Source organism: Phyllopteryx taeniolatus, chromosome 20 (assembly GCF_024500385.1).
Source record: "Phyllopteryx taeniolatus isolate TA_2022b chromosome 20, UOR_Ptae_1.2, whole genome shotgun sequence".
NCBI classification, from domain to species: Eukaryota; Metazoa; Chordata; class Actinopteri; order Syngnathiformes; family Syngnathidae; genus Phyllopteryx; species Phyllopteryx taeniolatus.
Window position 1 is genome coordinate 11,052,047 of NC_084521.1, and position 15,748 is coordinate 11,067,794.

Below are 15,748 nucleotides of genomic sequence, written 5' to 3' on the forward strand. Positions count from 1 at the left end.
GGAGACACACACAGACAACAGACATTTGCAAAGAACGATTAGCGTGCTTGATGATGTCATTCTTTGCTGATTTCCCCCAAGCTACTTGAGTTGCTCTAATCACACATCTCTTAGATCAGACTGACTTTTTCAAATTGACATCATGGTAGAGTATCGGGCTTTATTAGCTGATGTGATGGCCAAAGACAGTCCTCTCTTTCTGTCTGTGGTTGGTGACAGCAATGGTTGAATGGAAATAGCTGAAAGTCATTGATGAAGGTGATAACTTCTTCTTAACTCCTCTGATTGGATTTATCACAATTAGTGCCTTCTTGGCTGTAATCTGACACTATGTGATGTCTGACAGCACGCCTGATCAGGTTGTACCAATGGTTACAAACAAGCACCGCTTTGTGTTTCTGCCAGTCAATAAACTACATGACTGTGTGGATGAAATGTCAGTTTGACAAGACCAGACAGAGATTTCAAAAAGTTCTGACAATGGGTAGAGTGGAGCATTTTGTTTCTCTGTGTCACAATGAGATGCCAACATGCATGACTATATGTCTGTATGAAGAAAAATTTGAAACTCTTGAAACATAAACCCTAGTAACTGTCTGTGGGCATGGTGACACATGGAGAGATTTTCTGTTTTGCCTGGCCATTATGGCGTCACCTATAGAGGTGTCAGCATGTCTGACCTCCAGGTTGTTAGCGGAGTCGACCGCAATCTGACCCAGCAGAATTTGTAACCACGGAGCCTGGCATGTCTGGAAACGGCTGCCCCATGTCAACACCAAACAACATAAACCATCTCCTAATGTGGGTGGTGGGTCATTTTGATTGTGATTTGCAACCACCCCAAGATACAGACAGTAGATTAATCTAAACTCTCCCAAGAGACTAAGTCAAAGAAAATAATGCCATGTACAAAAAGAGAGATGAGGGAAGCAGATCCAGTCTGAAATGAAAATGTGGCAGGACAGCAATTTTAAACCATAAAAAGACGAACGTAGCCTACACTGAATATTTTATGGAGGCGTTTTTACTTCTTAATGCAGAACACTTCCAACCTGCAATCCATTAAAACCAGGGGACAATGAAAACAGAAAGGATTTACTGAAGCTTCCCTGATGTGGAGTTCTTTTCCGGACATCAGCACCGAGTGCCTGTTACGTGGCATCCTCCTCCCCAGAAATGAGCTGTGAAACTGGGAAACACTGAAAACATATGCTTAGATCTATTGTGTGCTAGTACAGCGCTCAAATAAATACCTCCTGCTCTCTCCCCTTTTCATCATTTACTCAACCTTTATTTCTCAGACTTTGACTGCAGCGACCCCTTAGGAATGGAATCGGGTGAGATAACATCTGACCAAATCGTAGCCTCATCCCAGTACAACCCCAGCTGGTCCCCCGAGCGTTCCAGACTCAACTACTATGAAAATGCGTGGACCCCTGCACAGGACTCAAATAAGGAGTGGATACAGGTAACCAAATGCATCATTACAAATCCAAATATAAATCCATCCATCCACTTTCTGTACATTATTATTTCTAATAGATTAAAGGATCTCTTGATTTTAATATTTTGATGATGTTGCCAAACACAGCCCACACACATTTACAAACAAATGACCCACCCTGAAGTGTATATTTGATTTTCCAAAGTTGTTTCAGCTGTTTACCCATCCACATCTTCCTATGTCTTCCTGCCCTATCCATTATTTCCCCCATTCCTTGATAACAGATTATGGTAGGTTGGCTTTTCTGCACAACAATCATTATTCACATAGCAACTACATGTAAAAAAATATATATCATCCAGCCCTGCATGGAAAGATGTTGCATACTCCATGTCCACTCACAGCACAAACAGCTTTGTAACAGTGACCGAGCCAGAGCACTACCTAGATGCAAATAGGGCATGTTTGATTTATTATCTGAAGTCCCGTCAGCCCTTGTAAATTCCCAGACTGTTTTTCTTTTTCTTCCGTTTCTTTCAGCTCTCTCTGCTTCATTGCTGAAAAGTTTGGCCCCAGAATATTCCTGAGGGGATGAATAATAGAGCCGACCGCAAGACAAATATTTACTTGCTGAGAGCCATAAGCAAGCTTTTCCTTTATTATTGCAATTCAAATATTGTCTTGGGATCCCATGGTGCTCCTTCAGACTAATTTAATCAGTGAGAGAATGTGCATGTGTGTCAGTTGGTGTGCGTTCTCTGAAGCATGCATCTTTTTTTTTTTTGTGCTTTCGGAATTGTGGGTGACTGAGCAGGTCTGGAAGGGGCCCACGTTCTCCTGTGGAAGAACACAGCATGCGTCTGAGTGGACCAGGAAGTTAACATACTTCCCCTTATAGCCACAAAGGTTGTTACATGTTTTCCCCCATACATTATCTCTCTGACAAAGACATAGTGTATGCTGCTTGTCAGCTATATAGTCATCATTCCCTTTTTAATGTATAGTTGCTGAAACCCTCAATAACTAATCAGCAAGTCACATGGCAGGAAGCAATTAAGCATTTAGCTATAGTAGACACAGCCAAGAAAATAATGACTCAGACTCAGTTACTTTTGCTAGATGAGCTGGCATGAGTACTTCACCCACTGGGATTTTCAAACAGAACCAAAGTTAGGACCTTGAGAGAATAATTTGTAAAAGAGAATATCCTGGTTGGTTGAAAATGACAATTTGCCAGCTAAGAACAGGAAAATTTCGTTTTTAATTTTAAAGGCCATCAAACAATTGATTACAGTGTACAAGTTTGGAAAAATATTCCCTGGTTTTATAAGTCCAAAGTTCTGCTTCCATTTCCACCATGAGCACAAGGATTCCATCTCTATTTGATCTTAGTTGTGTAATGTTTTGTGGGGTATTTTCTTTGGGCTCCTTATTACCGATTTTACCACATCCTAACTGAACATTGTTGGTTACCATGCAAATGAGGAGTTAAGAGAGTTCTGAAGGCAAAAGGAAATTGAACTTTTGAACGAGGTGCCTACAGTATTTGGCTCTGATCACTAACCAGCATCTTGAGCATTATATCCCAATGTGGCTCTTTTCCAGCTGAAAGACCCCACAATGATTTGTTGTCACTTGAGACTCCCCTTGTTATACAGTATTGATCATATTGAAAATTTGATTTGGCAGTAAAATGTGGATTTTAAAATGGATGCACTCTAATGGGCTTGCTTAGTTCCCCGATACTAATCAGATTAAAACCCTTCTAATTTCAAAGCGAACGAAAGAGCCAAGTCTGTGGTTGCCATGTAATTTATGTCGTCTGAGGAGTGTGTAGCACTTGTGACGAGCACTTTGAGCACACGCTTAATTATCACAAGTGGTATTAAAAGAGTGGAATTCGTCATTCCGCTTTCATTCAGTCGGTCAACAAGCTCAGGTCCCCTCATGGCACGTACAAATCATCTCATGGACCGTGAGATGTATCACATCCATTCATTATTTATTTCATTATCATTCTCTGGCTGTGGTTTGTGGCAAATAGTTTTATAATTCATGACATGTGACCTTTTTGGTTCCTGGACATTTTACTTTGCTTTGCTTGTCCTTCATTTTGCCGAGCATAATTCAGTTTTGTCATGAATCTTAATGTAGCCTCATTCTGACGTATGCAAAGGTGGGTGGTTAGATTATTGTTATGTAGTTTGGACATTGAGTGCTGAGTTAGTTGAGCCTTTTGGTTATTTGTTTTTCTGTGTGTTTGAGCTCGCTACCGCCTTCACTAGTCAACCCACTTATTCCTCATGAAAATTCAGGTCTGCAGAGGAGCATGAAGGTGGGAGATTTGTGCGTATTATCCTCCTGTATGAGCCACTGTGTTCTTTGAAGCCTAAGAGGATGAACAGCAGGAGTCTCTGCAGCAGGTTGACGTTAAAATGAATTAGCCTACACCCCAGACTCTATCGGCTTAGGGCCTGATCATCGCCTTTATGAAGTCAGGGTAACACCAGAAGGAAAACCTGATTAACACTTAGCATTGTCAAGAAAACACCTGCATTCGCACATTGAGGATCGGAACACGGCGGCCCGAGAACTAAGGGTTCCTTGGGGACCATAATGGGGGAAATTACTAAGGAGCTGGAAGCATATAAGAGAGAGAGGATCTGATGGCTACAAAGAGTCACTGGAGTGTCTGAATGATTCAATGAAAGCAGGGCCAGGTCGCTGTCAGGCAGCTGCCATTGATTGCATGCAGACACAACATGAATAATTAACACTGTCTTGGAGGGAGCCCAACTGTCAATACTGAAAAGCCTTTTTATTGAACAACTCACAATGGCAACATTTTTACGCTAGCATATGTGCCATAAAATAGGTAAGGTTTTTATGCCTTATGAGTCACAGCTATAATTTAATTCTCAATAGTTCCTGCTATTGACTACAATCTTTATTCTAGCATGCTTTATCTGTTATTCGTATTGGTATTTGTATATTCATTGTAGTCTACACAACCAAACTGAAAGGAGACAATATGTACACAATACATTGTGTATTTACATACACGTAATGTGCATTTGCGCTCTCATATGTGATACAAATCTGAATGTGATGTCCAGCATTCTTGTTTGAATGTGTTTTCTCAAAATTAATTTATTAAGTTTAATACCTGAAAAAAGGCACAGTTTCACCAAGCGGTTGGCGTTGACCTTATTTCCTAAGAGTAGCTCCATGAAGTAAACAGCTCTGACAAACAGTCTACATAGCAAAGATAACAGGTTGAGTTCCACTGCCCGACCAACCAAACAACCACTAATTGCACACTTATCTGGACAAAAAGTACACCATTAGGGAGAGCATTTTTCTGTTCTGTGGTTCAAACAAGAGAGGAACCTCCCAAGCAAACCCATCATTTATGTATTTTCCCTTTTCATCCATATATGCTTTCAGTCAGTAGAGGCGCCTTATATGCCCCCTCCAGTAACATTTATTGCCCCTCAAATGAAAACAAAATGTTAATAAACAGCATTGACAAAAGCAGCTATAAAAAGAGGCTGGCAGTGAGATCATGAACCTCGTCATCACCGTAGCGTTCAACTGGAAACAATGGTGGCTGCCTCGCTGCTTCCCTGTTTCCCACTCTCAATTGGAAAATCAATGAAGGGTAGAAAATCACACTTGAGTGGAGAAGTTGAAACTTGGACTCAAAATGGAACCATAAGAGATCATATGATGTGATAAAATGAACCATTTTGTTACACGTACAAATTCATCTCATAATTACTGTCATGATTCCTAAATGGTCAGCTGCATATTCTGGGACGGGCTCATCAAGCAGCTGCCAGACGTGACATAAACCTCCAGGAAGGCTTCCTTTCCTGTCCAATGACCATGTCATTGTTTCGCAATGACTCACCGCAGTCATCATTCATACAGATGTGTCATGGTGGTAATAACAATAGAGCGCTCACAATGATTAAAAATGACAGGGACCTAAAAAAAATAAACATCCAAAAGCTTGAACTCACAAACCATACATACCATTAGGTAAACCTGTACAATCTAATGAGATCTGGAGTCATCAAATATTCTACCTTTACAGAGATACGTATGCTCATTTCACAACATTTAGTATTGTTGTTATAGTTTGCAGTGGTGTGGACTACATCATACTGAGATATATTTGTAATCTCTTCCCTTATTTAGCTATGAGAGTAAAATATTCAGATGAATTTCATTATAATGGGAAAAGTACTGATACAGCTCTTAAAATTAAATTGTACAGGCATTAGTAGTGAAGTGGTAAGTGTAATACAAGCACACCTTTCCCATAAAAATGTAACAAATGTATATGTAATTTGTTGTGAGACTATGTCCCTCTGTGTGAAGTAATAAGACATGGAAGACATACATAATTTAATGGTCCATAAGAGCTGCCATGTCTAAAAATAAACCATAACAACGTCAGGTGACTATTATAATAAATGGGAGGTTGTGATGGGGGCTCAAAGGTCCTGCAGTCATTGAGTAATAGTTTTTATTCAAGAAGATTTAATTACACTGTCAAATAATCGAGCTACAGGATGCCCCAAATCAAGGAACAACTAATTCTGTATCCCGTCGAAGAATAGAAAACCGAAGAGGCTGCTCAGAAAAGAAAAAGAAAATAATGAAAATAAGGCAAAACATGCTGTTTGCATTTTAGTTTGCCAAAAGCCTTAGTCTTTTTCTTATTATCATAAAAAAAATGATTATTACTATTGGGATAAAGCTAGCATAATGGTTTGCATTCAATGGAAGGTCAGATCTTTGATTGGTGTATTTGATCCTTCAAGGGCCATAAAGCATTTCCAGAAGTTATGTTCTGTCTATTTCCACCAGCTGCTCTTTACTAACTTTGAAGCTCTGCTCGCTTTCTGATTTCTCCTTTTGTTGTTTTCAGCGGGGACAAAATGTCACTTATTCAACCAGCATTCCTATCACGAACACGTTCCCCAACATTGACGAGGAGGGTTTTTAAAAAAGTATTTGATAACTTTTTTTCCCAGAGCTCAGACTGCTGGCTTCTTGACAGCTCAATTATAAGCCAATCAAGCATAGAGAGATATATTGTCAGAGAATTGTGTTGAGTTTTTTTCCACAACACCCATTTTACCATCTTTTCATACTACATTTACGCAACAGTGACTATGCTTAGTGTAAAATACATATCATGTAGCTTGAGTAATGACTAGACCCTTCAATCCTACAGCTGCTAGTATACTGTTTAAATATAATTTTATAATTATTGCTCCAAACACATGCAAAAATATCTCATTCAAATACATGATGTGGGCTGAAGCATATTGTTACAAGCCTGATCACAACAGATTTTTTTCTTTCAGGTTGCAATAGTGCACACAGAGTTGTCAGTTTGCCTCCAAGCTTGATTATTACAAAGGAGTATTCAGACCACACAGAAAGAACACAAGTCAAATTGTTCAGGCCGGGCTGATTTTCTTTTAACGACTCAGTGTTCTTTCGTCCCATATGTATTTATTTGTCTGGACAGTATCCGGGCTGTGTTTGTGGACAACTTTCACAATGTTGGATTTCCGAAGTTCCAAAAAGTCTCCGTAAATGCTTATTAGAGTCACTTTTCACTCCCTGTGAAGTGATTCACTCATCGAGCGTGATTCAGTATTTCGGGGCTCGAAGCTGTGCACTGCAAGTAATTACTAAATGTTCATTATTGGTTTATGTGTAAACATCAGTAGTTTGCCCTGTCCACAGGCTGAAGTAACTGCTGAAAGAACTTTCACTCATTGTTATTTTAGTTTGTTTGTTGTTATTTTGGCCTCTGGGCTGTGGAATGCAAGCACCCAGGCAGGCAGTCTTTTGCTCCTGACCCTTGTAACCTTGGTCTGTTAGTGCAACCACTAGCTTGTTGTTCTTCCTCTAACAAGCAGTCATTAATAAATCATGCTTTGCCCATTATCCAGGCTCCTACTGTCTGCCAGTCTATATGAAAGTTACCCGCAGTAACCTCACTGTGTTCAACTTTCACATCTTCCAAGCCATCCTACTCAGGTCCAACAGAACTGTGAAACAACCTCAATTCCTTAACATTACAGAGCGACTTTATGGCATTAATAACTTGTTAGTGGAAGCTCCATTAACATGTCAATTCTTTTTTTATAATTCTTTCCATAGTATTTCGAAACAATTCTTTTATCATGACATCCTCTCTTGATAGCATGTATGATTCAATTGACTTTATAGATTTCGGACTGCATGTGGTGATTTATAACGCGTTAACGCTAGGAAACTAATTAACTAACTTTCGCTAACATAAAAGCAAACAGTAAGTGTGACTAGCTGTAACATGCACTCTTTTCTGTTCGGCTCCAAATGCATCAAGCGTCATTAGATTTAACCCTCCAAAATGCTCAATAGTTATTTACTAAGAATAAGCACAAACATACATCTGTGCCTTTAGAAGCAGTCCTAAATGAATGGTTCCATTTTGGTCATTCTTTCCTACACACACATGCAAACACCAAAGTGTACATTCATAGTTGTATTTAAGATTCAAAGCAGACTCTCTCATCATGATTTGGAAACCGGTTGCCCCATGCCCAAAAGTAATGCACTGCTGTTTCAGTAGCATCTGAAGGCAATTACTCCTCATTAATGTCCGCTCAGCCTATCAAAGTAGAGTTGGAGCTTAGTTAGCAAGCTTCTTCATACAGCATATGTTTAAAAACGTTTCAGTTTGCACACCACTGCCACTCAGTTGTGGTTTAGGGGTTGTTCCCTGGGATTTGTCTTCATTTCATTCATCGGATAGTGGATTTGTTCTTGCTGATTACTGATTACTCTACCTTAAGCCTAGAGTAGCAGTCATTGCAAGCAATGTAGGCTTTCGAAAGATATTTTTAAAAAGGCACGAATGTCCTTGCCACATAAACCGATGCCGGCCGACTTCCATAAGGGTTTGTGTGGTCTTCGTTTCCTGAAAGTGATGGTCATGGTCGTGATCATGCATGATGCTTGGCCTACACAGAATGTGATTCTTTTTAAGGGCTGAGGCAAGTCAATGACTATTTTTGCTGAGCATTAGCTCTGAGAATGTATACATGTGACAAATACATAAAGAACAAACATCCAACTGCACACTCTCTCATTCTCCAGGAGGTCCTACTTTGTAAAATATAAAATAGCCCATCGGTGATCCATTAGAGGTCATGATTACTTCATAAAGACTAAGAGGCACTATATTTGATATTCAGTCTATATTTCTTACCTTCTTACTGGTGAATTTGGATTTGATCTGATTGCACAACTCTGTTCCTGTAAAGATTAAATTTTTATCCAATAAGCTTGTGTCATACACATCAGGAAATTAAGTTGTCATCCTGAGTCTTTTTCTTTATTACATAGACATTGTCATTACATGTTATTAAATTCCTGCTAGCAACCCTGGCTAGAAATGTTTCTGATTGGGGGTTTTCTTTACGTTAAAAAAAAGTTTTTCATTTAAATGTAAAAAAAAAACGCATGTTAATCTGTGTTTCGAATATCCTGCCATTCTTGCAATAGCTGTGAAAATATATTAGATTATCAACCTTTTAAATGAGTTGCTGTGTTTGTTCTGATCCTGAACTTCTCAGGTGGACCTTGGGTTCTTACGATTTGTCTCAGCCATCGGTACACAGGGTGCAGTTTCCCAGGAGACCCGGAGGACTTACTTTGTCAAGTCCTACAAAGTGGACGTCAGTTCAAATGGAGAGGACTGGATTACGCTAAAGGAGGGCTCGAAACAAAAGGCAAGCGTTTTTCTCAAATGTATTAGGTACACATGTCCAATATGAGTGTTAATATGAAGTAATAATGTACTCTATATCCTCTTGCGTTTCCAGTTTGCTACAGGACATCCTCCAGATGTTGACAGTACAATAATAGCAGAGTAGATAATGAAAGTAGTTTATTTTTGTGACTTCTCTGCCATGACCAAGTCACAGATACAAGCAACATTTGGAATGTCCCAACTTCAACAGACCAGCTGATTTGAATTATGGTTTGCTGCATGTTGCCTCCGTGCGCCACAAAATGGGAAATACCCTGTCATGTGTCCTCTAACGTGCAATTATCCACTCTGCTCAGTGTGGTCATCCAACCACTGCGTGTGTGTCAGCGGTCACCTTTTACTGAGCATGCTCGTAGTAAACTGTAACCAGGGAGGAGATTTTCCAAGGAATGTTGCATCCGTTTGTGTTTGGCTCTAGTCAGCTTGTAAAAGGTACAGCAATGACAAAAGACTTGACAAGCAACACTTTAATGGAATGGTTGTTGAGGATGTCATGTTTGCCCAGCTGGTAGAGGAGGATCCAGGAGAGTGAAAACAACCAGAAAGAGGGAGGGAGGAATAGCATGCTCGACCGAAGTGTGGTATCCATTGATTGCTGATCAGCCGGTCAAACAGAGCAGGTTTTGTCCATCTGGATGCAACCACCAAAGTGGGTGTCCACAGGGTCAGTGAGTCATGTTTGACGTGTAAATATTTTTGAAAGAGCATGGAAGCGATACTTTCTCCTCAGCAAAAGGGCATCTAAACCATCATGTTTGGGCACACAGACCACTGGGTCTTAAGTACACTGGCCCTTGTGTGTAAAGTGCTGGTTGCAAGGTACCACAATAAGACTCGACCATGTGTTTTCCCATACTCTAAAGTGCTTCAGTACAGAATGGGCACCATTTACCGCCTGCTGAGGTTGCAGTTTTGCACTCTAGGAAAAGCAACTTTACATTTAGCAAGCTGATAACATTTAGGAGAGTTCATGACTTTGTTACTGAGTCCCTTAGTGGTGAATCCCTTAGTGGCATATCTGACATCGTTAGGTCGGAGACTGCATGGACTAACAACTCAGCCATTGCATTATGTTTTAGGTCATGTGAAATTCACCAAGCTTCAATGGTTTTTTTTTTCTATCTATCCATCCACCCTGCTCTTCTCTGATAGATTCCCCTCTATGCCCTCAGTTCAGGAGTGTTAGGGGATTGTATGGTCACCAGTGAGATTCAATTACCCGGAATGAACTGTGTTTTTTGGCTGGGTGGTCAGCCTCCATATATGGTGCTAGTAAACTGACTGAGTACCCCAGGGCAAAACTGTGACATCCCTGACCTTTAGACAAGACACTGCAGTAAAACATCCACGGATCTGGAGCTAGAGGACAGAAAAGGGCATCTTTGGTCAATTTTGTCCAGTTAGTCTTACGAATACATCCTCGGGTTTCACAGGTCATAGCCTACATGTGTTGCACAGGAGACAGGCGAACTATTTATGAGCCACCTAAGTTCAGGTCTTTTACTCAAGCAAACATAACACTGATACGATAGTCGCTTGGTGTCATGTGGATTTTCACTTTGAACATACTAACTGAATCCTAATGTTATAGTCATTAGATTCATTTATATATGTAACCCTTTATGTGGCGATCATTGAAATAATTATATCAATATAATAAACATATATTTCATTGTACAGTAATTTCTTATATATTTGTAATTTTTTTTGGGGGGGGGGGCTTAGTTTAGAGTGAGGTGTTTGGATGATGATGACGTTACGCAAATTTGGTTAATTGCCTGCAAAGAACTTCACTTACTATTTATTTCTTAATATTACAGTATCCCGTAAAATATATCGTGAGGGTAAATTCAGCAAGTCAATGATTTTCTTCACTCATTCTGACAGGTTTTCCAAGGTAACACCAACCCAACAGACATTGCCAAAACGATGATGCCCAAACCCACTCTGACGCGCTTCATCCGCATCCGTCCCGTTACCTGGGAAACAGGCATTGCAGTGCGCTTTGAAGTGTATGGCTGTAAGATATCAGGTTAGTGCAGTGGCGATCCATCCGTGACCGACATGCATGCAAACATGCAAACACTCCTCTGCTGTGTTTGTCACTAGAGCTGCATCGAAAAGTACTTCTTAGAATGTGAAATTCAAAATATCTTTGTTGTTGTTATCTTGCTGTCCGTGGTTGCCTCTGCCAGGGTGACTGTTTTATCTATTCAGCATATCAACCTGCATTTTATAATGATAGCTACAGAAGGTTCCAAGTAATTTATATTTGACACTTTAACCCCAGAAATATAACTTGTACATTCCAAAAAAACAGCTGAACAAAACAAAAATGGCAACTTCAAGAAGGTAGGTTTTCTCAAACCAATGGTGGTCTACCTGTAACCCAATGTTGTGAATCCATCTCAAAACCATCCGCTTATACCAATTGCGAGGTTGTGAAATCAGTGCATTTTGTTATTGTGTTGTGGGCAGGGCATCTCTTACCCAACAGATGGGTTAATAATTTGCTCTAGTTTTAATCCAATGTTGGTTCAAATAGACCAAACCTCTGACCCAACTATACCAAACCAACAGCTGAGTTTGACCGAGTATTTTTTAGTGTGTAACAGGGAAGTGATGCATCTTGGGAGATGAGCTATTCATGTTACCTTGTCTTTAGATGTACCTCATACAATATGAATGGAGCTAACATCTGCCAGACAGAGGGATGGGCTTTATACGGTCCCATCCCTCCTGCTGATCTGGTCTCAGCTTCCTCTTTAGCTACAGTCTGTTTCTCTTGCAGAGCTTTGATTTTGGCAAAGCTCCTCTTGTTCCCTTTTCTTGTTGATGTTATTTTAATGAAACTGGCAGTGTATACAGTATGTCGAAGTGGAAGGCTTTCATATGGCTCAAGCACATCTGCTGGTTACTTTATGAGTATGTGTAGTAGTTTACATGTATACACACTTGGGGCAAAATAAAAGCTATTTTTGTTTCTGGTTTTAGTTATCTTGGATAAAGGAAGGTTTAGGATCCGTTGTATATTGAGCTGAAGAGCATGAGTGTTGTGCACTTTAAATGTGTGGCTGTTTGTATGATTGCAGAGTGCATTGTGGGTATATCAGTGTTGCAGCTGCGTCGTGTGTTTTTCGGGAACGTAACCAAACCATGGTACAGAGGAAGTAAACACATCACAAGACTGAAGTCACCACAGGGCCTCTGAGATGACGTCAGCACCCCTGGGTGCTCAGAAGACACTGCCAGCTCGATGGCATTAGTACAGCGCATGTGGTGGGATAGGAGTTGTGAGGCTCTTGTGGCCTATGACTCACTCTCTTCTATTTGAGGTTAACAATCTCTGATAGCAGAACTTGCTCAAAGAAGTACAAATATAGAGTATTGGGGAGAACTGAGTTTCTTAGTGATTGATCTTTGATTTTTAAGAAAACTATACACTACATGTATAAAACACAGGTATATGGTAATTATTTGACATCAGAAGTGCTTGGGCCTCATCGTAAAGTTGCAGCTATTCATTAATATCATGAATATCCACCCTGCTGTTAGTGAATATACCACAGTTTATAAATATATGTGATGAACCACTGAGGCTCCAGCCAAACCCAAAATGCGACCCATGAATTTCTGGATCGCCATCTCCACTAAGATGTGTGTTCCTCTGGGTGTGCCAGTTGCACAAAGTATGTCATCAGAGAGGCTACAGCTGAAGTCCATCTAAACTACTCCAGAAGCCATATAAAGTGCAAATCAAATCATTTCAGATACACTCTCAAGCACACACCCCTACAGTACACCCTTCTACCATCCTCTTGCTTCCAAGATCATCCTTAGCCAAAGGTTATCTCCCGTGATTGCTGAGCTCCTGTGGAGACCTTCTTGAGCTCCATTTGAACATTTACACCAACAGAATACAGAATCAGAGATTTCTCTCACGGTTCTGCATAGGAGTTGCTTTTAGATAACCAGAGAAAGAGTCTGAATGAAGCCTTGTTCTCAAAGTCTTTGGTCGCTTTTCCCAGATGCAGCTATGCTGCTTAGTTGTGCTGCAACACAGTGCAGACTTTGTCTCCAGCAGACACAGAAGATATATAATAACGTATGGATGTATTCCTCTGTGGGAGTCAGAACTGCTACAAATGGCCCCTGCTTCAGCATCTGGGGATATGCTGGAGGTCAGGAGCAAATAGGTCCGAGGAGTTTTCTATTACCCCGTACAGAAAGCTACTAAGGCCCTCTGTGTCCTTCTTGGCCTCCTGTAAAAAAGGCAAATATATAATGGCATGTGTTGCATTAGGGTATTGTATCAAAGGACTGGCTTTACCTTAAATATGATTATTTCTTCAAGTGCTGAAATATCCGGTTACAATAAAGTTATGAAGTGCAGTTCCCCTCAAAATAATGTATGCAAATGCTAAAAATTAAAGGCATGAATGTAGGACTATACACTGTTAATACACCACAGCCTAACACAACACAGGAATCCCCAAAGACAATATGAGCAGCATAGGGATGACATCAGGGCCACATGATTAGGCATCAATAATTATTTTGATGTTGTTGTGACATAACTGTCATATGACAGATTTTCTCTCCACAAAGAAAGATAATAGCTTCATCGCCTTGAGCAAGCCAAACTTTTGTGTATCTGAATTCAAATCTGTTGAATGCAAAACATTTAGCATTTGTTGAGCTACAAGAACAATAATGTAAATGTTTGACTCTCAGCATTTACACAATATCAATGTTATACCATTTTGATGACCTTGGATGTGTCTAAAACCCAAATATTATGTTTAAAAATGCACATAACATACAGTACAGAACAGTATACTGCATTTGGCAAAGTAAAGATGGTCTAGTCATACTCTATTCATAAATCAAATCAGTCGTCTGCCACCATCACCTTTGCATTGATAATCTGTATGTCAACATTCGAGTTAATTTATTAAATTCGTAACTAGAAAATGCGACTTTCTATGAAAAGCATGTTAAACTAAGGGATGAGAAAATGCTAAAGCAATTGTTTGTATTTAGAAAGAAAGAAAAGATCTACAGCTATATATTTAAATAAACATATGCAGTATACAGTATGAATATGTGTACAAGAAGGGATGAGGCGGTAAAAGACAGAGTCAACAGATGTCCCCAGCTGTGGAACAGAAGGTAAATGAGTGCAGTCACAGTTGAAACAAAAAGACAATGCTTTTTTTTTTTTTTTTTTTTTTTGTGCAAGATTACATGTGAGTCTGTGGTGGAGGGAAATGAGAAATGAAAAGAAATAGTGCCCCCAGAATGCAGGAGGTGGAAGCGCCAAGTGAGTGGGGAGTTTTAATTGGCTGCCTGGAGACAAGCGCCTCTGGGCAAAAAAAAAATAGCTTGCATGAGATCTGTGGACAAGGAAGAGAATAGGAGGGGAGATCATAGTAACATCACAAAGAAGAAAGTGTCCTCACAATGACTCTGACACTTACCATTACCCCTGCACAAACTTCAAACACACAGAGGAAGCCTTGAAACATGCCCATATTCTTTTTTTCAAGTAGTTTCAATAAAAAAAGAAAATCTTCACTTTGATTGTGTTTTTCTCTCTTAGAGTACCCATGCTCTGGCATGCTGGGCATGGTATCAGGCTTGATCACTGACAACCAAATTACTGCATCATCTCACACCGACCGGAGCTGGGTACCAGAGAACGCTCGTCTGCTGACGAGCCGGACGGGTTGGACCCTGCTGCCTCAGCCCCAGCCTTACACCAGGGAATGGCTACAGGTGGACCTAGGGGAGGACAAAGTGGTGAAGGGCTTAATCATTCAGGGAGGGAAGCACCGTGAGAACAAGGTCTTCATGAAGAAGTTCCGCCTTGGCCACAGCAACAACGGGTCTGACTGGAGAATGATTCTTGACACCAACGGAAACAAGCCAAAGGTACAGTATTAAGAAATGTAACCAATTGTTCTGAAATGTTTTCTTGCATGCCCTCTTTGGAGGAAAGCCAAATTGACATATCTGCTGCAGAAGTCATTGAGATTTTCTTGTGTCACCCTAAGTATCACAACCATCAAGGGTGCAAATATAATTTGCTTTCCCTAGTACTTCATTGTATCAGTAGAGATGATATCAGTTATCAATCTAAACAAATCCTGTACCTCAAGAAAGACAAATGTGTGCATGGACATCAAGCTCATTAGTCCAAATTATAAAGAATGTACTCAGTTTCCCAGTTTTCTAAGTCTTTCTAGAATCAATCCAAGCAAGTGTCTGTCATGACTTGAATCAATTGAGGATAAGCACCAGGAGTTATTCCCACTACTGTCTTCCCTTTTAGTATTCTGCAGAACACACTCAGTTGAGCTCTTTCAGTGGCAGCAAGAAACTTCACCTGAGGAGAAGTTGTAGGGAGTGGGGAGGTACGAGGGGAGGAAAGGATATCCAAAATCCTGGCAAAACCA

The 15,748-nt window shown here is 40.2% G+C and overlaps 1 protein-coding gene across 3 annotated transcripts in view; it reads left to right on the forward strand.

Annotated features, from left to right (window-relative positions):
* nrp1a (neuropilin 1a) overlaps positions 1–15,748 on the forward strand; it is a 69,445-nt gene that overhangs the window by 45,162 nt on the left and 8,535 nt on the right. For all 3 annotated transcript variants that reach the window (XM_061758276.1, XM_061758275.1, XM_061758277.1), the window contains exons 7-10: positions 1,302–1,468; positions 9,094–9,249; positions 11,178–11,322; positions 14,893–15,224. In XM_061758276.1, coding sequence (XP_061614260.1) covers positions 1,302–1,468; positions 9,094–9,249; positions 11,178–11,322; positions 14,893–15,224 — 800 coding nt within the window. The remainder of the gene's footprint in view (positions 1–1,301; positions 1,469–9,093; positions 9,250–11,177; positions 11,323–14,892; positions 15,225–15,748) is intronic.